The 22,523-nt window shown below is 47.6% G+C and overlaps 1 protein-coding gene across 1 annotated transcript in view; it reads right to left on the bottom strand.

Annotated features, from left to right (window-relative positions):
* dnajc4 (DnaJ (Hsp40) homolog, subfamily C, member 4) overlaps positions 1-22,523 on the bottom strand; it is a 189,426-nt gene that overhangs the window by 81,807 nt on the left and 85,096 nt on the right. Inside the window, exon 5 of the mRNA XM_078427914.1 lies at positions 11,198-11,362. Within this exon, the coding sequence (XP_078284040.1) occupies positions 11,198-11,362 (165 nt within the window). The remainder of the gene's footprint in view (positions 1-11,197; positions 11,363-22,523) is intronic.

Genomic DNA, 22,523 nt, shown 5'->3' with positions numbered 1-22,523 from the left:
TGTGGATCGAAATAAATCCACAGGACACTTAAACTTTGCGGTGTATCCTTAAAATTCCTCATGTATCTATTAAAAGCTTCCCCTTTAAAACATCCGTAGTTTTTACCGTAAGGCAGTCAGTCAAACACTCCGGGTTTGCTGGGTGAAGACATTTCCCCTTGAGTTTTCTCTCCAGGTTTAAAGTCATTGGCACATATTTCTGCCCCTTGGTTCTCAATTCATCCTCAAGCAGAAAGACCTTCTCTCCAACTAGTCCATGATAACATGAGCCCCAAACATGGGTCAAACCGGGACTCCTCCTGTTCTGTGTGTGGACCTCCATGTTACATCTGTTCAGTGTGCCAATTGGCTGTTGATACTTCATTAACTGACTCACTGCATTTGACAGACAAAAATATCATTTTTTCCAAAAGAAAACCAACGGAAGTTTCATTTGATAAGACCCACATGACACAATTATGCCATCTGGACGCACTCTGGGAAGGGAGGGAGAGGGAGGGAGATGCAGGAAGACGGGGAGAGGGAGAGAGATGCAGGGAGAGGGAGAGTGAGAGTGAGAGGGAGAGGGAGAGAGAGGGAGAGGGAGGGAGGAGAGGGGGAGGGAAAGGGAGAGGGGGAGGGGGAGGGAGAGGGGGAGATGCAGGGAGAGGGGGAGGAAGAGGGAGAGGGAGAGATTTTAGATTTAGAGATACAACGCAGAAACAGGCCCTTCGGCCCACCGAGTCCGCGCCGCCCAGCGATCCCCGCACATTAACACTATCCTACACACACTAGGAACAATTTTTACATTTACCCAGTCAATTAACCTACATACCCCTGTACGTCTTTGGAGAGGGAGGGGGAGGGAGAGGGAGGGAGAGGGAGAGAGAGAAAGAGAGAGAGAGAGAGTCCATTGAGATGATAAGCATTATCTTGATTTGACATTTCATCTCAACAGAACATAAAACAATATAGCGACAGGAACAGGCCCTTCGGCCCACAATGTCGGTGCCCAACATGATGCCTTGACCAACTCTTGTCTGCCTGCATGTGATCAATATCCTTCCATTCATGTGCCCATCCAAAAGTCTTTTGAATGCCACTATCGTATCTGCCGCAACCACTACCCTATGTGTGACACACATGGCTCCCACAATGCCGCAGTGCTTCCTCTGCACTGGACGTGAGATTATCAGCATACACATTATAAAGAAGCCTCAGGAGTGGAGACTGCCTTCAGACTGAGGAACATGAGTTCTACCCACTAAGAAGCAACTGGCACACAAAGGGAGAATTACTTCCTATTTTTCTTCAAAATATAATGATCACCAAATCTGTTGCACATTGGTTGAAGCCAAGAACAAGTCAAGTCAAGTCAAGTTTATTTGTCACATACACATACAAGATGTGCAGTGAAATGAAAGGTCACCCACAGTCCAGCAATAGAGCAATCGAAATAAACAACACTGAACACTGGAGGGTCGGGTCGGACCATTTGAAGAGTGCAGAATGCTATGTCGCTGGCATCGAATGACTTCAGTGGCTGAACAACATGGACAAGGAAAGTAGAAACAAGGAACAGCAGACGCTGGCTTGCCAAGGAAAGACACAAAAGTGCTGGAGTAACTCAGCGGGTCAGACAGCATCTCTGGAGAACATGGATGTCAAGATCGTCCCATCAACGGGAGGTTAGAGGCCCGCCCGACCGCTGGAGGACAAAGAAGGGAGAGATTGAACTTTTTTTTGCCCTCCATCACAGTGAGGGATGCGGAGGAGTCACTCTGGTGGATGTTCATGTTAAAATGTATTCTGTGTGTCCTGTTGCTTTTTATTGTTATGACTGTATGGCAAATGAAATTCCTCATATGTTGCAAAACATACTTGGCTAATAAAGTATGATTGTGATTGTGAATGTGATTGATCGTTTCGGTTGGGTTCGTTCTTCAGTCTGAAACGACACCCACCCATGTTCTTCAGGGATGCTGCCTGATCTGCTGAATTACCCCAGCATTTTGTGTCTTTGTATTGACAAGGAAAGTGCCTAGTTATGTGCTATTAGTGAATCTCAAGGGTGAGTTGGGAGTGGGATATTATAACCCCATGCATCTGCCAAGAACCATAAAAAATTGGATGTGCTATTGTTTTTAATTCCCACACAATTGTAACACAGTTGGAGCATGATATCAAACACTCATGTTCATAAATTCATAAGTTCTAGGAGCAGAAATAGGCCATTCGGCCAATCAAGTCTACTTTGCCATTCAATCATGGCTGATCTATCTTACTCTTACAAGCTCATTCTCCTGCCTTAGAAACATAGAAAATAGGTGCAGGAGTTGGCCATTCGGCCCTTCGAGCCTGCACCGCCATTCAATATGATCATGGCTGATCATCCAACTCAGTATCCCGTACCTGCCTTCTCTCCATACCCCCTGATCGCTTTAGCCACAAGGGCCACATCTAACTCCCTCTTAAATATAGCCAATGAACTGGCCTCAACTACCTTCTGTGGCAGAGAATTCCACAGATTCATCACTCTCTGTGTGAAAAAATACTTTCTCATCTCGGTCCTAAAAGACTTCCCCCTTATCCTTAAACTGTGACCCCTTGTTCTGGACTTCCCCAACATCGGGAACAATCTTCCTGCATCTAGCCTGTCCAACCCCTTTAAGAATTTTGTAAGTTTCTATAAGATCCCCCCTCAATCTTCTAAATTCCAGCGAGTACAAGCCGAGTCTATCCAGTCTTTCTTCATATGAAAGTCCTGCCATTCCAGGAATCAATCTGGTGAACCTTCTCTATATTCCCTCTATGGCAAGAATGTCTTTCCTTCTCCCCATAACTCAAGTTGATACCAGCAGCATGCCAGCTGTGGTCATCGCCTCCCACTCCAGATGCCAACTCAAGGAACACTTTGACCTCAGCATCCTCAGGCTTGGTATTACTGACAAGGGTTCCTGCTTTCGAGTGCTGCCAAAAGAAGCAGATGGTGTCCGCAAAGCCCCTTGAGCCTTCCCTGGCTAATCAATAAAATCACAGCTGGCCCCAATGCTCAAGTTCACCCTCCCGTCCGATCCCCAGATCCCCCGAGTGTTGAATGATTCACTGACTGCAGGCCCCGATGGTGTGACGGACAGAGTGCTGAGGGAATGTGCAGACCAATTATCTGAGGTCTTCACAAAAATCTTCAACCTGTCCCTTTTAAAATCCACCATCCCTCCCTGCCTGAAGTCCGCCATAATCATCCCACTGCCGAAAAAGTCTGTCATCAGCGGTCTTAACGACTACTGTCCGGTAGCACTCACACCGGTCATCACAAAGTGCTTCGAGAGACTGGTCCTGCAGCACATCAAAGCCAGCCTCCCACCCACCTTCGACCCACACCAGTTTGCCTACAGAGCAAATAGGTCTACAGGGGATGCCAACGACACTGCTCTTCACACTGCACTGACCCACCTTGAACACCAGGGGAGCTATGTGAGGATGCTCTTCCTCGACTTCAGCTCTGCCTTTAACACGGTCATCCCGAGCAGACTGGTCACCAAACTTTCCGACCTTGGATTTTCCCAAACCATCTGCCAATGGATCAAGGACTTCCTGACCAACCGCCCCCAGACCGTCAAAATAGGCCCTCACCTCTCCTCCACCATTACACTGAGCACCGGCTCACCACAGGGCTGTGTGTTGAGCCCCATCCTTTACTCCCTCTACACTCACGACTGCGCCCCCACCCATCCCACCAACACCATCATCAAGTTCGCGGATGACACGACTGTGGTTGGACTCATCTCAGAAGGAGATGAGACAGCCTATAGGGATGAAATCCAAAGGCTGGCAGCATGGTGTTCAGTGAACAATCTGGTCCTGAACTCCTCCAAAACAAAGGAACTTATAATTGACTTTAGAAAAACCAGTGGAGATTACGACCCACTCTACATCAATGGGGTCTGTGTGGAAAGGGTACCAGCTTTCAGGTTCCTGGGTACGCACATCGCAGAGGATCTTACCTGGTCTACCAACACCATCACCACAGTAAAGAAGGCACAGCAGAGACTCCACTTCCTGAGGATCCTCAGGAAAACCAACCTGCAGGAGAAGCTCATGTTGTCCTTCTATCGCTGCTCCATCGAGAGTGTGCTGGCATACTGTATAACCACATGGTATGCCAGCTGCTCAGAAAAGGACAGGAAGGCCCTTCAGAGGGTCATCACGACAGCCCAGAAGATCATCGGCTGCTCACTGCCCTCCCTGGAGCACCTGTTCAGCCTACGCTGCCTCAGTAGAGCAGGCAAAATAATAAAAGATCCATCCCACCCCGGCCACCGTCTGTTTGTTCATCTGCCCTCTGGTCGACGTTTCAGGTCGATCAAATCCCAATCAAACAGACTTAAGAACAGTTTTTACCCCAGGGCCATACGAGAACTGAACACTACCTTTGCACTAGGCAACACCGTTAAAAAATCTTGTACTTAATATAATTGTATTTAATTGTATTTATGTATTTATTTGTTTTTGCATTTATTGCATATATGTTTGTACGCACCGTCAGGATTGGCTATTTTTTAATTTCGTTGTACTCGTTGCAATGACAATAAATGAATATTATTATTATTATTATTATTATTATTATTATTATTATTATTATCCACAGCTTTGTGGAAGAGAGCATTCCACAAGAGCTACTCGGCAGGGTCGAGACGGAGTGCCAGAAAGTGGGCCTCCACCTCAATGCCAAGGAGACGGAGTACATGGCGTTCAACGGTGGTGACCATGAGCCTCTTAAGACCAGTGGCAGTGCATCTCTCAAGAAAGTGGAGGACTTCAAGTACCTGGGAGCAAGGATGCAGAGCTCGGAGAATGACATCAAGGTCCGGAAAGCGCTTGCATGGAAAGCCCTCAATAACGTGGGGAAAACCTGGGCATCTCGGATGTCTAAGAGTCTCAAACTGAGATTCTTCCATGCAACTGCAGAGACAATATTATTGTACGGGTGTGAGGCATGGACTCATGGAAGCGAATGGTATGTTAGCATTCATAGCAAGAGGATTTGAGTATAGGAGCAGGGAGGTTCTGCTGCAGTTGTACAGGGCCTTGGTAAGACCGCACCTGGAGTATTGCGTACAGTTTTGGTCTCCTAATCTGAGGAACGACATTCTAGCCTTAGATGGAGTACAGAGAAGGTTCACCAGATTGATCCCTGGGATGGCAGGACTTTAATATGAAGAAAGACTGGATAGACTAGGCTTATACTCGCTGGAATTTAGAAGATTGAGGGGGGATCTTATAGAAACATATAAAATTCTTAAGGGATTGGAGAGGCTAGATGCGGGAAAATTGTTCCCAATGTTGGGGAAGTCCAGAACCAGGGGTCACAGCTTAAGGATAAGGGGGAAGTCTTTTAGGACCGAGATGAGAAAACATTTCTTCACACAGAGAGTGGTGAATCTGTGGAATTCTCTGCCACAGAAGGTAGTTGAGACCAGTTCATTGGCTATATTTAAGAGGGAGTTAGATGTGGCCCTTGTGGCTAAAGGGATCCGGGGGTATGGAGAGAAGGCAGGTACAGGTTACTGAGCTGGATGATCAGCCATGATCATATTGAATGGCGGTGCAGGCTCGAAGGGCCTAATGGCCTACTCCTGCACCTATTTTCTATGTTTCTATGTTTCTATGAGCACTGTCCAAGTCTCTCGATGGTGTCTACACCCGAATGCTCAGAAAAGTTCAAAATGTTGAGTTGGAGGGACCTCACCACCGAGGCCCAGCTGTATGGGGAGATTCCACTTCTGACCGAGGAGGTCAGGTGGAGAAGGACGAGGCTCGCTGGTCATTGCCACCGCCACCCAGAAACACCAGCAAACAAGGCTGTGCTGTGGGAACCCACCCATGGAAGACGGAACCCGGGACCACCAAACAAGACCATGCTGCTGACGTTGAGGGAAGACGCATATGTAGAGTCAAAAGAGGAGCTGGCCAGCTGTATGGAGGGCAGAGACGTGTGGGGCGTCCGTCACCGTGCCCGTCGGAAACCAGCACCACTGCGTCACTAATGTTTTCAACAATTTTAATTGATCAATCAATTAATTAATTAATTAAAAGCCCTCTGAGTGAAGAAACTCCTTTACATTTCAGTCCAAAATGGTTAACAACCCCTGATCTTGAGACTACACTGACAAGTGCTAGATTCCCCATGCTAAGGCCTCTTGGCATTGAGCCTTCAACTCTCGTCTGAGTCCAGGATTTAGTGAATTTAATAAGTAATCTTCCAAATGCTGATGAGTGGAGGCCAATCTTCCCTCTTCCATACAATCGGTTGGATCTATGAATCCTTTCATTTGCCCAGAGAGACACCAGTTATTAGTGAATTTGCATTTAAACCTACCGATGTGACATGGCCAGTTAACTAACCCCAAGGATGCAGCAACAAATGAAAAGTAGGAGTAAGCTGTAAGTAGGGTTGCCAACTGTCCCGTATTAGCCGGGACATCCCGTATATTGGGCTAAATTGGTTTGTCCCGTACGGGACCGCCCTTGTCCCATATTAGTCCCAGGGGGCACTGTCGGCCCGGACACTGTACGCCCGGACACTATAGGCCCCCCCGGTGGCCACTGTAGGCCCGGACAGTGTAGGCCCGGAGGCCTCTATAGGCCCGGACAGTGTAGGCCCAGAGGCCACTGTAGGCCCGGGCAGTGTAGGCCCGGACGGAGGCCACTGTAGGCCCGGACAGTGTAGGCCCAGAGGCCTGGGCGCCGCCTAACGGAGGTTGTGTAGCAACCCGCCTCCCGGCCCGGGCGGCCGCCATTGGAGCACGTGGCCGCTGGCTGGGCGAGGTCACGTGGGGCGCGGGGCGGTGACGTCACCTTTTGTCCCTTATTTGGGAGTGAGAAAGTTGGCAACCCTAGCTGTAAGGTCCCTTTAGCCTGCTCCATCATTCTATAGATCAATATATAACAGAACAGTACACAGCATTGGAACGGGCTGTTCAGCTCACAATGTTTGTACCGAACATGATGTCAAATTAAACATCTCATCTGCCCGTACATGATCCATATCCTCTCTATTGCCTGCATATCTACGTTTGAGTTACTCCAGCATTTTGTGTCTACCTTCGATTTAAACCAGCACCTGTAGGTTTTTTTCCTACAAATCCACCCTGTAGAAAGGTTCCGACCCAAAATGTCACCAATCCACATTCTCTAGAGACGCTGCCTGAACCATTGAGTTACTCCAGCACCTTTACTGAAGATTCAAGCATCTGCAGTTCCTTATGTCTTTATTTTACTCGAATAATACCAATCATATCGAGCTTTAGTTATTTGGAGAGGCTTGGGTTGTTCTCTTTGGAGAGTAAAAGGATAAGGAGAAATTTAAAACTGAGGGATTTTGATAAAGTAAATAAGGGGAAACTGTTTTCACTGGCACGAGGCTTGGTAACAAAAGGACACATATCAAAGATAATTGTCTCCTCTTTGGTTCTTTTGCCAATGAAAAATATTTTCATGCAACGAGTTTATTATGATCTGGAATGAGCTGTGTGCTGCCTGAAAGGCAGCAAATTCAAAAGGGAATTGGTTGTACATATAGAATTTTTTTTAAAAAATGAATTCAGAGTTATGAGGAAAGAGCAGGAAATTGTGAGACTGATTGGAAGGCTCTTTCACAACACTGATGTGCCACATGGCCTCTCTTGGTATCGTTCACTAGTACCTTATCTGGCAGAATTTATAAGATTGCACCGTTTGATTGGAAGCAATCACCTGAAATGAATGTCCTGATGTGACATCTTTTGCACACTGGCAGCCTGCCACAGAGAAACTGCAAAAAAGAAAATTGCCTGGAAATAAAAAGACATCAGACAGTCTGTGCACTGCCCTGTGGACATAACGAGGGAACTAAAATGAACAAAGAGATTAGTCTGGAAGAAGGTCAAAGCAGCGCACAATTCGACTTCTTACAGGAAGGGCAAAGCAGCAGTACATTTAACATTTTCAACACAATCCACTAACATGGACAAAGGTTCATTGAACTCTATTTGATGTATGAATCACAGATTAATCAACACCAACATTACCACTTTGAATATGCACCAAGTTCTTCATTCTGTTAGAAATACGAAAAAGATCATTGTGAAGAAACGTGCTGATGGTAAGAGTTGTAAGTGTTAGAAATATGAAAAAGAGCAAATGCTGGAAATCCAAAGTGCACTGGGCAGCAGGGGAATGGATAATAGCTGTGAAAGAGGTCCACTCATATTTCTTATTCTGGTCCCTCCAATCCCATTTTCAAAGCATTAACTTGGGCTTGATGCAAATGAGGCACTTGCTTGAAAATGAAAAGCTCTTTGTCCGTGTTCATTGTGATGCTAAAAATCTCCTTTCCTGATATTTGAAAGGAGAAAAGAACGAGGGCTTGGCGAGACAGAGATCCACAATGCTGCAGATCCAGCCTCTGTAGCAATGCCTCATGTGTAAAATTCTCACCCTCATGTTCAAATGCCTGCATGGACTCATCGCTCTTTTGAGCTTCCATAGCGTCGCAAAGCCCTTTGGCCCAACTTGTTCATGATGAGCACAACTGCACTGGATTGCGTTTGGCCCATATCCCACAAAACCTTAAGAAAAAAAAACTGCAGGTGCTGGTTTAAATCGAAGATAGACACAAAGTGCTGGAGTAACTCAGCGGGTCAGGCAGCATCTCTGGAGAGAAGGAATGGGTGACGTTTCGGGTCGAGACCCTTCTTCAGACTGATGTCAGGGGAGGGGGAGGGACAAAGATAGGGACAGAGGAACTATCTGAAGTTAGAGAAGTCAATGTTCATACCACTGGGGTCGTTTGGGCAGTTTACACCCTAGCGGTATGAACATTGACTTCTCTAACTTCAGATAGTTCCTCTGTCCCTCTCTTTCCCCTTCCCCTTCCCAGTTCTCCCACTAGTCTTCCTGTCTCCGACTACATCCTGTCTTTGTCAGGACCCCTCCCCTGACATCAGTCTGTAGAAGGGTCTCGACCCGAAACGTCACCCATTCCTTCTCTCCAGAGATGCTGCCTGACCCGCTGAGTTACTCCAGCATTTTGTGTCCACCTTCCCACAAAACCGTTCCTATCCATGTACTTATCCAAATGTCTTTTAAATGTTGTTATAGTACCTGCATCAACGGCCTCCTCTGGCAGCTGGTTCCATGTACTCACCACCCTCTGTGTGATAAAGTTGGTACCCCAGGTTCCTATTAAGTCTTTCCCCTCTCACCTTAAAGGGAAGTCCTACCCTTCCCTAAGGTTTAGGAGCAGAATTAAGCCATTCGGCCCATCTACTCCACTCCACCATTCAATCACGGCTGATCTATCTTTCCCTCTCAACCCCATTCTCATGCCTTCTCCCCCAGAACCCCTGACACTAGTAAGCACCCCTACTCTTTTGCACTTTTATCCTCCAACATTTTCGATACAACATATTATCCTCCAACATTTTCGCCACCTCCAACGGGATCCCACTACTGGCCACACATTCCCCTCTCCACCCCTTTCTGCTTTCCGCAGAGACTGTTCCCTCCGAAGCTCGCTGATCCACTCGTCCCTTCCCACCCAAACCACCCACTCCCCGGGCACTTTCCCCTGCAACCGCAGGAGATGCAACACCAGTCCCTTTACCTCCCCCCTCGACTCCATCCAAGGACCCAAACAGTCTTTCCAGGTGAGACAGAGGCTCACCTGCACCTCCTCCAACCTCATCTACTGCATCCGCTGTTCCAGGTGTCAACTTCTCTACATCGGCGAGACCAAGCACAGGCTCGGCGATCGTTTCGCTCAACACCTCTGCTCAGTCTGTCTTAACCAACCTGATCTCCCGGTGGCTCAGCACTTCAACTCCCCCTCCCACTCCTAGTCTGACCTTTCTGTCCTGGGCCTCCTCCATTGTCGGAGTGAGGCCCAGCGCAAATTGGTGGAACAGCACCTCCAACAGCACCTTATAACTCAACGGGTCAGGCAGCATTTCTGGATAAAATGAATGGGTGACGTTTTGGGTCGAGACCCTTCTTCAGACTGATGTCAGTGGAGTGGGCGGGACAAAGATAGAATGTAGTCGGAGACAGGAAGACTAGTGGGAGAACTGGGAAGGGGAGGGGATAGAGAGGGAAAGCAGGGACTATCTGAAGTTAGAGAAGTCAATGTTTATACCGCTGGGGTGTAAACTACCCAAACGAAATATGAGGTGCTGTTCCTCCAATTTGCGCTGGGCCTCACTCCGACAATGGAGGAGGCCCAGGACAGAAAGGTCAGACTGGGAGTGGGAATGAAGTGCTAAGCCACCGGGAGATTAGGTAGGTTAAGACAGACTGAGCAGAGGTGTTCAGCGAAATGATCGCCGAGCCTGCGCTTGGTCTCGCCGATGTAGAGAAGTTGATGGAGCAACTCAACGGGTCAGGCAGCATCTCAATAGACAATAGACAATAGGTGCAGGGGGAAGCCATTCGGCCCTTCGAGCCAGCACTGCCATTCAATGTGATCATGGCTGATCATTCTCAATCAGTACCCCGTTCCTGCCTTCTCCCCATATCCTTAAGACTCCGCTATCCTTAAGAGCTCTATCTAGCTCTCTCTTGAATGCATTCAGAGAATTGGCTTCCACTGCCTTCTGAGGCAGAGAATTCCACAGATTCACAACTCTCTGACTGAAAAAGTTTTTCCTCATCTCAGTTCTAAATGGCCTACCCCTTATTCTTAAACTGTGGCCCCTGGTTCTGGACTCCCCCAACATTGGGAACATGTTTCCTGCCTCCAACGTGTCCAACCCCTTAATAATCTTATACGTTTCGATAAGATCTCCTCTCATCCTTCTAAATTCCAGTGCATACAATCCGGAGAAAATAAATGGCTGTTGCTTCGGGTCTGAAGGAGGGTTCTTCTCCAGAAGATGACTCCAGCACTTTGTGTCTGCACTCGATACAAAGTAAAGGTTCTGCTGCATTGTCCCTGCATGACCAACATTCCACTCTGTTTTAACAAATATACTTCCTCTCAAAGACCGGCAGCGCACAGACAGGACCTTCACCCCATGAACATGTAAAGGGAGGTGTGAGTGGCAAACAGCTATTGACCAATGCTGCCCACAGGAATGCGTGCGCGTGTGAAATACTTTACTGCTCAAGGTTTCATGTTGTGGTGCAGCTGAGTAAATGCACAAGGCAATTCAAACAACTTGTTCCTCATCAAACATACCTGAAACCAACGTAGTGGATGAAGACTCCAGTCAACATAATGAAGACGCAGTAACCAAACGTCTTCAGATTCCTCTTACGCTTGTTTTCACCGTGAAAGGCTGTGTTCCCTTCCGTTGGGTACCAAAACTGCTCCCAGTAACGCTGATGCTCAGACTTCTTAAAGCTGTAAAGAAGGGTCGGGAAGAAGGTGGAAAAACATGAGTTCAAAACTATTAAACTATTGTCCCTGCATGAACAGCATTCCACTCTGTTTTAACAAATATACTTCCTCTCAAAGGGGGCGGTCACGGTGGTGCAGCGGTAGAGTTGCTGCCTTACAGCGAATGCAGCGCTGGAGACTCAGGTTCGATCCTGACTACGGGCGCCGTCTGTACGGAGTTTGTACGTTCTCCCCGTGACCTGCGTGGGTTTTCTCCGAGATCTTCGGTTTCCTCCCACACTCCAAAGACGTACAGGTATGTAGGTTAATTGGCTGGGCAAATGTAAAAAATTGTCCCTGGTGTGTGTAGGATAGTGTTAATGTGCGGGGATCGCTGGGCAGCGCGGACCCGGTGGGCCGAAGGGACTGTTTCCGCGCTGAATCTCTAAATCTAAAAAAAAAAATCTAAATCTAAATCTGTGGATTTCTCTGCCTCAGAAGGCAGTGGAGGCCAATTCTCTGGATGCTTTCAAGAGAGAGTTAGATAGAGCTCTTAATGATAGCGGAGTCAGGGGGTATGGGGAGAAGGCAGGAACGGGGTACTGATTGTGGATGATCAGCCATGATCACATTGAATGGCTCGAGGGGGCCGAATGGCCTACTCCTACATCTATTGTCTATTGTCTATATTTGTAGGCTACTATGATTTGTGTGCGGGGACTTTTTCTTGTGTCGGTGAATAGCAAGCAGCAAACAAGAGATTAGGTGAGAGCCTGAACCAATGTAGCCATGCCCATTATCCAGCAGCTTCCAAGTGTGATGGATGAAGAGTGCAGTGTTCAAAAGACTCGCGGAACATGTTCCTTTTGATTTTGACGTTTTAAGGATGTGAGCATTGCTGCCAAGGCCAGCTTTTACTGTCCAGATTTTTTAGATTTTTTAGATTTAGAGATACAGCGCGGAAACGGGCCCTTCGGCCCACCGAGTCCGCGCCGCCCAGCGATCCCCGCACATTAACACTATCCTACACACACTAGGGACAATTTTTTTACATTTACCCAGTCAATTAACCTACAAACCTGTACGTCTTTGGAGTGTGGGAGGAAACCGAAGATCTCGGAGAAAACCCACGCAGGTCACGGGGAGAACGTACAAACTCCGTACAGACGGCGCTCGTAGTAAGTATCAAACCTGAGTCTCCGGCGCTGCATTCGCTGTAAGGCAGCAACTCTACCGCTGTGCCACCGTGCCGCCCAGATCTTGAGAACATGGAGGTGTAACGCCTTCTTGAATTGTTCCAGCCCTTGTGAACCAGACCGTCCAGCAGGTTTCCAATTGGAATCCCTCGCCTGTGAAAGGTTAAGTTACCTTTAGTCCCATGGAGGTGGTTTAAGTTGGTCACAGCACACACTTTGTATGCGGAGCAAGGTTTCGATGGGATCGACTGAAGGCCATACTGCAACTCCTACTGAAAAGGGAACAACCTGTCCCTAAACACTAGGAAGGCCAAGGAGCTAATGATCAACTTCAGAAGGTCACAGAATGAGGAATACACTCCAGTCCTCATCAACGGGGACGAGGTGGTGAGAGTGTCCAGCTACAAGTTTCTGGGCACACACATTTCACAGGACCTCATGTGGGCCACCAACACCGCTGCGCTTGTCAAAAAGGCACAGCAACGGCTGTTCTTCCTGAGAACACTAGAAAAGGCCGGTCTGCCACAACAGCTTCTGATGACCACAGAGAGCGTACTGACATGCGGCATCTATGTGTGGTATCTCAGCTGCACGGCGGCGGACACGAGAGCTCTTCAGTGGGTCGTCTGCAGAGCGCAGAGGATCATTGGGACACAGCTACCAGCCCTGGAGGACATCTACAACGCTCGCTGCCTCAGGAAAGCCACCAGCATCTACAAGGACCCCACACACCCATGCCACCGTCTGTATGAACTACTTCCATCTGTCTGAAGAAGGGTCTCGACCCGAAACGTCAATCAGTCTGAAGAAGGGTCTCGACCCGAAACGTCACCCATTCCTTCTCTCCTGAGATGATGCCTGACCTGCTGAGTTACTCCAGCATTTTGTGAATAAATAACAGCATCTGCAGATATTGTCTTATACTCCCATCTGGCAGATGGTACAAGGCCTTCTACGCCCGCACCTCCAGACTAAGGAACAGCTTCATCCCTCGAGTTACAGCTGCTCTGAATCGGTCCTGCTGAGAGCCCGCCATGATCTGTCTCTGCCCCCAGGGTCATCTGGCACAACTGACCACCTGCATCAACCTTTGTTTGCTCTTTACCTCGATCCCCCTTTTCTTTTTTCCTTCCCCCCCCCCTTCTTGTTGTTTGCATGTTCGCCATGATTTATTTAAATATTTGATTTGACAGCATCGATATGGAAGCGACAATCAAAATCTCGTTGTACATGTACAATGACAATAAAGGATATTGTATTGTATTGTATTGTATTGTAAAGGCTAGGGATATTGTTTGATGGTGACTATGGAAGACTCCACAGAGGAATGATGGCTACTTTCAGTCAGGTGGACTAAAAATGAATCACAAAAATCTTTACCCCAGAAAAGGGACTGTGGCAAAAGAGGAATATTGGAGAGACTGTTGGTAGTTATATAGTTGAAGTAGGCATGGTGGCGCAGCGGTAGAGTTGCTGCCTTTCAGCGCCAGAGACCCGGGTTCGATCCTGACTACGGGTGCTGTCTGTACGGAGTTTGTACGTTCCGCCCGCGTGGGTTTACCCCGGGTTCTCCGGTTTCCTCCCACACTCCAAAGATGTACAGATTTGTAGGTTGTATAGGAAAAAAACTGCAGATGCTGGTTTAAATCGAAGGTGGACACAAAATGCTGGAGTAACTCAGTGGGTCAGGCAGCATCTCGGGAGAGAAGGAATGGGTGACGTTTCGGGTTGAGACCCTTCTTCAGACTGATGTCGGGGGGGGGGGGGGGGAGTACAAAGATAGGAAGTTGGAGGCAGGAAGACTAGTGGACAAAGTTGTCCTGCCCCTTCCTCTGACATCAGTTTGAAGGGTCTCGACCCAAAACATCACCATTCCTTCTCTCCCGAGGTGCTGCCTGACCCGCTGAGTTACTCCAGCATTTTGTGTCTACCCCAGATTTGCACGTTAATTGGCTTCAATAAAAATTGTAAATTGAATGAATGAATGAATTAATTAATAAGTTTATTGGCCAAGTATGTGCAGATACAAGGAATGTGCCTTGGTGCTCCGCTCACAAACATACAGTTAACAATTAAGAATAAAGCATAAACACATGAAAACAATAAGGATACACCATTACAGTCTAAACATGTGGGTGAAAATAAACCAGAGCGAAAAAGAGACGACGGACTTTGGTTATTGAGTAGAACTATCACTCGTGGAACAAAAGTTGTGAAAGATTGTCCCACAAAATAGTGTGTAGGATAGCGCTAGTGTACGGGGATTGCTGGTCAGCGCAGACTCGGTGGGCCGAAGGGCCTGTTTCCACGTTATATCGCTAAACTAAACTAAACTAAACTAAGTGGAATTCTCTGCCTCAGAAGGCAGTGGAGGCCAATTCTCTGAATGCATTCAAGAGAGAGCTGGATAGAGCTCTTAAGGATAACGGAGTCAGGGGGTATGGGGAGAAGGCAGGAACGGGGTACTGATTGAGAATGATCAGCCATGATCACATTGAATGGCGGTGCGTACAGGCTCGAAGGGCCGAATGGCCTCCTCCTGCACCTATTGCACCTCCTGCACCTGCACCTACTCAGAGATGCTGCCTGTCCCACTGAGTTACTCAGTGATGCTGCCTGTCCCACTGAGTCTATTGTCTATTGTCTATAAGTGAAGCCAAGAAGTTGCAAGCTCATAGGCACAATAGTGAAATGCTATGAAAGCTCACTGAGTCTACAGCCTTCCGATTTCCCTCTTAAATACACGGCAATATTTCAAGTCAGATCTTACAGTCTACTAAACATTCCAGTAAAAGAAATGCTGACGACGTGACAAGATATTGAATCAGCACCCAGACGTTTCTCATTGAGGTTTACGAGAGATGGAGAACGCTGGCTCCTGGAAGGTGTTCGCTACGAGGAAGAGCTCCGAATGTCAATGTCCTCTAGATAGATTGAGGAAGTTGTTCATTCAAAGACCAATCAGAATAAAGATGATGTGGCAGGGACAGAGTCTCGTGGACCATATAAATACAGCGGGAAAAGGCAATTAAAAGTGTTGCTAAACAGGTTCACAGCTGAGCAGAACAGAGAAAATAAGTTTGCACGGGAAGGAACTGCAGATGCTGGTTGGCACCGAAGGCAGACACAAAATGCTGGAGTGAATCTGGAGAGAAAGAATGGGTGATCTTTTGGGTCGAGACCCTTCTTCAGACTGAGAGTCAGGGGAGAGGGAGGCTAGGGATATGGAAGGGTAGGTGTGAAAATGACAGGTCAAAGTAGACGATGATCAAGGAAATGTTGAATGGTTCGTAGTAACTCAGCGGGACAGGCAGCATCTCTGAGTAACTCAGTGGGACAGGCAGCATCTCTGAGTAACTCAGTGGAACAGGCAGCATCTCTGAGTAACTCAGTGGGACAGGCAGCATCTCTGAGTAACTCAGTGGGACAGGCAGCATCTCTGAGTAACTCAGTGGAACAGGCAGCATCTCTGAGTAACTCAGTGGGACAGGCAGCATCTCTGAGTAACTCAGTGGGACAGGCAGCATCTCTGAGTAACTCAGTGGGACAGGCAGCATCTCTGAGTAGCTCAGTGGGACAGGCAGCATCTCTGAGTAGCTCAGTGGGACAGGCAGCATCTCTGAGTAGCTCAGTGGGGCAGGCATAATCTCTGAGTAACTCAGTGGGGCAGGCAGCATCTCTGAGTAACTCAGTGGGACAGGCAGCATCCCTGAGTAACTCAGTGGGACAGGCAGCATCCCTGAGTAGCTCAATGGGACCCGTTGATGGAAAAAAGGGACACAGCGCCAGTAAGTAGGTCGGAGGGGTGTAGTGCGGTAAATGGGACTCAGGGAGATGGTAAGGAGATGAACAGTTGAGGGTGGTGACGATCACCAGGAGAAAATGAGTAGTGGAGATTGAGAGACCTGGATGGGGCAGTGAAAATGAAGGGTGTGTAAAATGGGTAGGTAGGATGAGTATGAGCAGATGAATATAGTGCATCTGGGAAGATAATACTGAAGGGTTACTACAGGTTCTTAGACGGCTGAGGGGTAAGGGTGGGTGGGGATCGGGGTAAAAGAGATGAATAGGTGAAGGTAAAATGTACTGGAGGTTGGGAGGTGTAGAATGCAGATATGTTGTTGTTCATCACTCATTTTCGAAGAAGACCATGACATCTAAGGGCGGACCATGGGAGGCACGGTGGCGCGGCGGTAGAGTTGCTGCCTCACAGCGAATGCAGCACCGGAGACCCGGGTTGATCCCGACTACGGGCGCTGTCTGTACGGAGTTTGTACGTTCTCCCCATGTCCCGCGTGGGTTTTCTCCGAGGTCTTCGGTTTCCTCCCACACACCAAAGACGCACAGGTATGCAGGTTAATAGGCTTGGTAAAAGTAAAAATGGTCCCTAGTGGGTATAGGATAGTGCTAGTGTGCGGGGATCGCTGGTCGGTGTGGACCCGGTGGACCGAAAGGGCCTGTTTCGGCGCTGTATCTCTAAACAAAACTAAACTAAATCTAGTTTATAGTGTTTGCGATTTGTGCAGAGGTGATTAGACAATCTTCCTTCCACACAGGTGTCAGAGGTGTAGAGATCCTGTAGCACCAGTGGATTTTGATATTTAAGATTCTCTTTTCCTCTTTGCTTCCTCCATCCCAGCTTTCTTATATGAACGAGCACTCTTTTTTTAAAAATGCGGGCACGCCAAACATAGTTTGTCGTTCCCAGTGGTACATGTCAATATTGAAACTCTTCAGGGATGCTCTCAGAGAGCACATGGATCTCTTTTTCCGCCATCAGACATACTTCTGACATGTCCTGCCTGCCTGATCGGTAATTCTTTTAACAATGCGTGAATGCTGTCAAAGTCTGTTAGGGACAGAATCCGTGGGTCTGGAATCGTGTCTTGTCACTTCATGCAAAGTATTCTGTGCAGACGGGTCGCATGGAAGTGGCTAAACTGACAGGCATTTTCGCTGTGCATTGTCAATGTCCGACAAGCATACAGTAAGATGGGTCTGATAACAGCACCATGCACCTTCAGCTTGCCTTTCAGGCTGATTCCTCTTCATTCCCACACTTTACGTCAATGGTACTATGGTATTACCACATGTACCACTTCTCAGTCTTCCAAAAGGATACAGAATGTGGGTGAGTGAGGTTAAGGTGGATGCATGAAGAGAGGGATATGGATGGTGTGGGTGGGTGAAGATAAAGTCGACGGTGGTTGGCAGGTGAGGATGAGACATATGGAAGGTGGGGAACAGACGATACGGGACTTGAACACCAGGAGATGGATGGGTGAGGCAAGAGGGAAACTAGGACGTGAATAGGTGAAGTTGAGGAGTAAAGGAGGTGGGATGATGAGGAATGAGACAGGAAAGGCAGCTTGGTGGCGTGGGCGATATGGAAGGTTGAGGTGTAGTAAGAAGGAACTGCAGAGTTTAGTTTAGTTATACAGAGCGGAAACAGGCCCTTCGGCGATCCCCGCACACCAGGGACAATTTTTACATTTAACAAGCCAATTAGCCTACAAACCTGCACGTCTTTGGAGTGTGGGAGGAAACCGAAGATCCCGGAGAAAACCCACGCAGGTCACGGGGAGAACGTACAAACTCCGCACAGACAGCGCCCGTAGTCGGGATCGAACCTGGGTCTCCGGCGCTGCATTCGCTGAAAGGCAGCAACTCTACTGCTGCGCCACCATGACCACCCTGATTATACAACAAGACAACAAGTGCTGAAATAACTCAGCGAGTCAGGCAGCATCTCTGAAGAACACGGATAGATGAATGATTCGAGTGGGACCCTTTTTCAAACTCAAGAAAGGTTGAAAACTAGAGGAGTATCACTAGAGGCGATAAGGGGGAGAGGTGGACATGGGAAGGTGTTGATGGGATGGAAGGAAGATATGCAGGCAGCAAAGATGCATTGGAAAGGAGAGTTAATATGATGTATCTAGGAAATATGTACACACATGTTGGATCAGATGAACTTTTCCGATTGCTATTAGTGACCTCGATCTGGGTGTCCTTGTTCATCAGTCACTTAAAGTTAGCAAGCAGGTACAGTAGGCAGTGAAGAAAGCTAATGGCATGTTGGCCTTCATGACAAGAGGAGTTGAGTATAGGAGCAAAGAGGTCCTTCTGCAGTTGTACAGGGCCCTAGTGAGACCGCACCTGGAGTACTGTGTGCAGTTTTGGTCTCCAAATTTGAGGAAGGACATTCTTGCTATTGAGGGTGTGCAGTGTAGGTTTACTACGTTAATTTCAGGAATGGCGGGACTGTCGGACGTTGAAAAACTGGAGCGACTGGGCTTGTATATGCTGGAGTTTAGAAGGATGAGAGGGGATCTTATTGAAACAAATAAGATTATTAAGGGATTGGACACGTTAGAGGCAGGAAACATGTTCCCGATGTTGGGGGAGTCCAGAACCAGGGGCCACAGGTTAACATTTAGAACGGAGATGAGGAAAAACCTTTTTCACTCAGAGAGTTGTAAATCTGTGGAATTCTCTGCCTCAGAAGGCAGTGGAGGCCAATTCTCTGGATGCTTTCAAGAGAGAGCCAGATAGAGCTCTTAATGATAGCGGAGTCAGGGGGTATGGGGAGAAGGCAGGAACGAGGTACTGATTGTGGATGATCAGCCATGATCACATTGTATGGCGGTGCCGGCTCGAATGGCCTCTTCCTGCACCTATTGTCTATTGTCTATTGACCATGCCTGCTCTTTCCGTAACATCTGGCGGACAGATCGTCCCTGTGTCGTAGGTTGCTCCTCTGGTGAGTCAATGGTGAAAAGGACACGGGATCAAATGACAAAGGGATGACTTGCTCCAGATCTCGCACTGTTGACACACATTCCCCGCGCATTCCTCAATCAAGCTTTCGACCAAGGGTGTGAAAAGACTTGACACTGAGCAGAAAAGGTGGCAGTGACTGAAGGACTCCATTCCGCACGGCAAGGAGCATGTCCGTGAACAATAAGAGAGGCTTATTTCAAACACACATCCACTGAAGGGAAAATATTTACAGCACACTAATCCTCGTCACCCCAGAGCAGATGTTGCTCTTTGTTTTTAGAAAAAAGAGATTGGACCCCTCTGTTAATGGATGGAAGCTGTCAGTTTGGACACTGATGGGATGCAGGCGAACTGACAGGAAGGGAATTATAAATATGAACGGAAATAAAAAGGGAAGAAAAGGTGATAATAATTTTTTTCAAAAACCTGCTCCGATCATAATGGATGGGTTCTGCCTGACTGGTGGGAAGTGGGGTTTTCGAGCCCGGGCAGCTTATTTTTGTTTGAACCCTCTGATCACTTTGCACACAAGGTGTGGATGAAGTGGTCTGTCAAGCGTGGATCCGAGTTCTTTTGATTGTGTGAAAGAGCCAAGTGAAATGGCTCACGCATGCTAGCGTTACTCTCTTTTACATGGAACTCCGCACTTGAGAGGCAAGCAGTACATTCCAAACCAGGAGCCATGCCTCCAAAGGAAGAAAGAGCAAGGCTTTGAAGCATTGAATGCATTCAAGAGAGAGCTAGATACAGCTCTTAAGGATAGCGGAGTCAGGGGGTACGGGGAGAAGGCAGGAACGGGGTACTGATTGAGAATGATCAGCCATGATCACATTGAATGGCGGTGCTGGCTCGAAGGGCCGAATAGCCTACTCCTGCACCTATTGTCTATTGGAATACTGACACCAAAACAAAGACATTAAGGCAGATGACCAAATCTTATTAAAGGAACAGAGTGATTTGGAGAGGTTTCGGGTGGGAATTCCAGAGCAAAGTGCCAAATTTGACGAAGACAAGACTGTGAATCAAGGAAACCGGGGATGCACCAGGCTGATGGCGTGCTGGCCTACAAGATGTAATGTGGGATGTGATGGTACTGGAGAGGCTGCAGAGCAGATTCACCAGGATGCTCCCTGGGATGGGACGCTTCAGTTTGGAGAAGACACTAGGCGGCACGGTGGCGCAGCGGTAGAGTTGCCGCCTTACAGCGAATGCTGCGCCGGAGACTCAGGTTCGATCCTGACTACGGGCGCCGTCTGTACGGAGTTTGTACGTTCTCCCCGTAACCTGCGTGGGTTTTCTCCGAGATTTTCGGTTTCCTCCCACACTCCAAAGATGTACAGGAATGTAGGTTAATTGACTGGGTAAATGTAAAAATTGTCCCTAGTGTGTGTAGGATAGTGTTAATGTGTGGGATCGCTGGGCGGCGCGGACCCGGTGGGCCGAAGGGCCTGTTTCCGCGCTGTATCTCTAAATCAAAAAAATCTAAATCTAGAGTTTGTTCCCCCTGAGCAGAGGAGGTGAGGGGAGGGTACAATTGAGGTTTGTGAAATGATATGAGGTATAGATAGGGTAGACTGTGAGAATCTTTTCCCTTTATCAGAGGTGAATAAAGGTAGAGGACACAGATTTAGAGTAAGAGATTCAGCGGGGATCTGAGAGTAATAGAGTGTGGTGAGTACCTGTTTGCACTGCTTGAAATTCTACAGGTGCACAATAGAGAGCATATTGACTCATTGCATCACGGCCTGGTTCGGCAACTCAATCACCCAGGGACGAAGGAGATTACAAAAACGTAGTGAAGACTGCCCAGTCCATCACGTGCACTGACCTCCCCACCATTGAAGGGTTCAAATCGGCACCCAGCATCATCAAGGACCCACATTACTCTTTAAACCTTCTCAGAGGCTAACTGTGAAACGTTCAACCTGCATCGCATGAATTGCTTTGAGTTGGATGCCGCCAGGCTCATGTGAAGACCAACGCTTCACTGGAGTTTAGAAGGATGAGAGGGGATCTTAGAGAGACGTATAAAATTATAAAAGGACTGGACAAGCTGGATGCAGGAAAAATGTTCCCAATGTTGGGGGAGTCCAGAACCAGGAGCCACACACAGTCTAAGAATAAAGGGGAGGCCATTTAAAACTGAGGCGAAAAGAAACTTTTCCACCCAGATAGTTGTGAATTTGTGGAATTCTCTGCCACAGAGGGCAGTGGAGGCCAATTCACTGGATGGATTTAAAAGAGAGTTAGATAAAGCTCTAGGGGCTAGCGGAATCAAGGGGTATGTGGCAAAGGCAGGCACAGGTTGCTGATTGTAGATGATCAGTCATGATCACAATGAATGGCGGTGCAGGCTCGAAGGGCCAAATGGCCTCCTCCTGCACCTATTTTCTGTTTCTAGGCTAATAAACATTATTAAACGTGACAAACTCCAACTAAATTCCAAACTGTGAACTGTCTTGTATACACTGGAATTTAGAAGGATGAGAGATCTTATCGAAACGTATAAGATTATTAATGATCAGCCATGATCACATTGAATGGCGGTGCTGGCTCAAAGGGCCGAATGGCCTCCTCCTGCACCTATTGTCTATTGTCTGTTAAGGGGTTGGACACGTTAGAGGCAGGAAACATGTTCCCAATGTTGGGGGAGTCCAGAGGCAGGAACGGGGTACTGATTGAGAATGATCAGCCATGATCACATTGAATGGCGGTGCTGGCTCAAAGGGCCGAATGGCCTTCTCCTGCACCTATTGTCTGTTTTCTATTGTCTTGGTTGCACTAGGGATTTCGATGTCTGTCCGTTTTTTCCCCCCACTATATTGGGTTTTATTTTTATTGCACTTTATGGGGTTTTTATTGTACGCCTATTGAGTATAGTGTTTTCAAATCTGCTGTGCTGCTGCAAAGTAAGAATTTTATTGTTCGAATTATTTCGATACACATGACAATAAAACACCCTTAACTCTTGAAAAGGGTGGTGGATGTAGAGTTACGAACAGCATTGAAGAAATGTCTAGATAAGCATTTGAATTACCTAGACATTGATGGCTAGGGGCCACATGCAGGAATATGGGATTAACACTCTAAGCGTTTAATCAGAAGGGAAGGTTACGTAAACCAGAATAGAAAGTGATGGAATTTAGTAGGCTAAGAGGTTATTGTTTTTGTGCAATTTAAGAACTAATCACAACAGATAGTGGAAA

This window comes from Rhinoraja longicauda, chromosome 34, assembly GCF_053455715.1.
Source record: "Rhinoraja longicauda isolate Sanriku21f chromosome 34, sRhiLon1.1, whole genome shotgun sequence".
In the NCBI taxonomy this organism is placed as follows: domain Eukaryota; kingdom Metazoa; phylum Chordata; class Chondrichthyes; order Rajiformes; family Arhynchobatidae; genus Rhinoraja; species Rhinoraja longicauda.
This window is presented reverse-complemented; position numbering and strand designations above follow the sequence as displayed.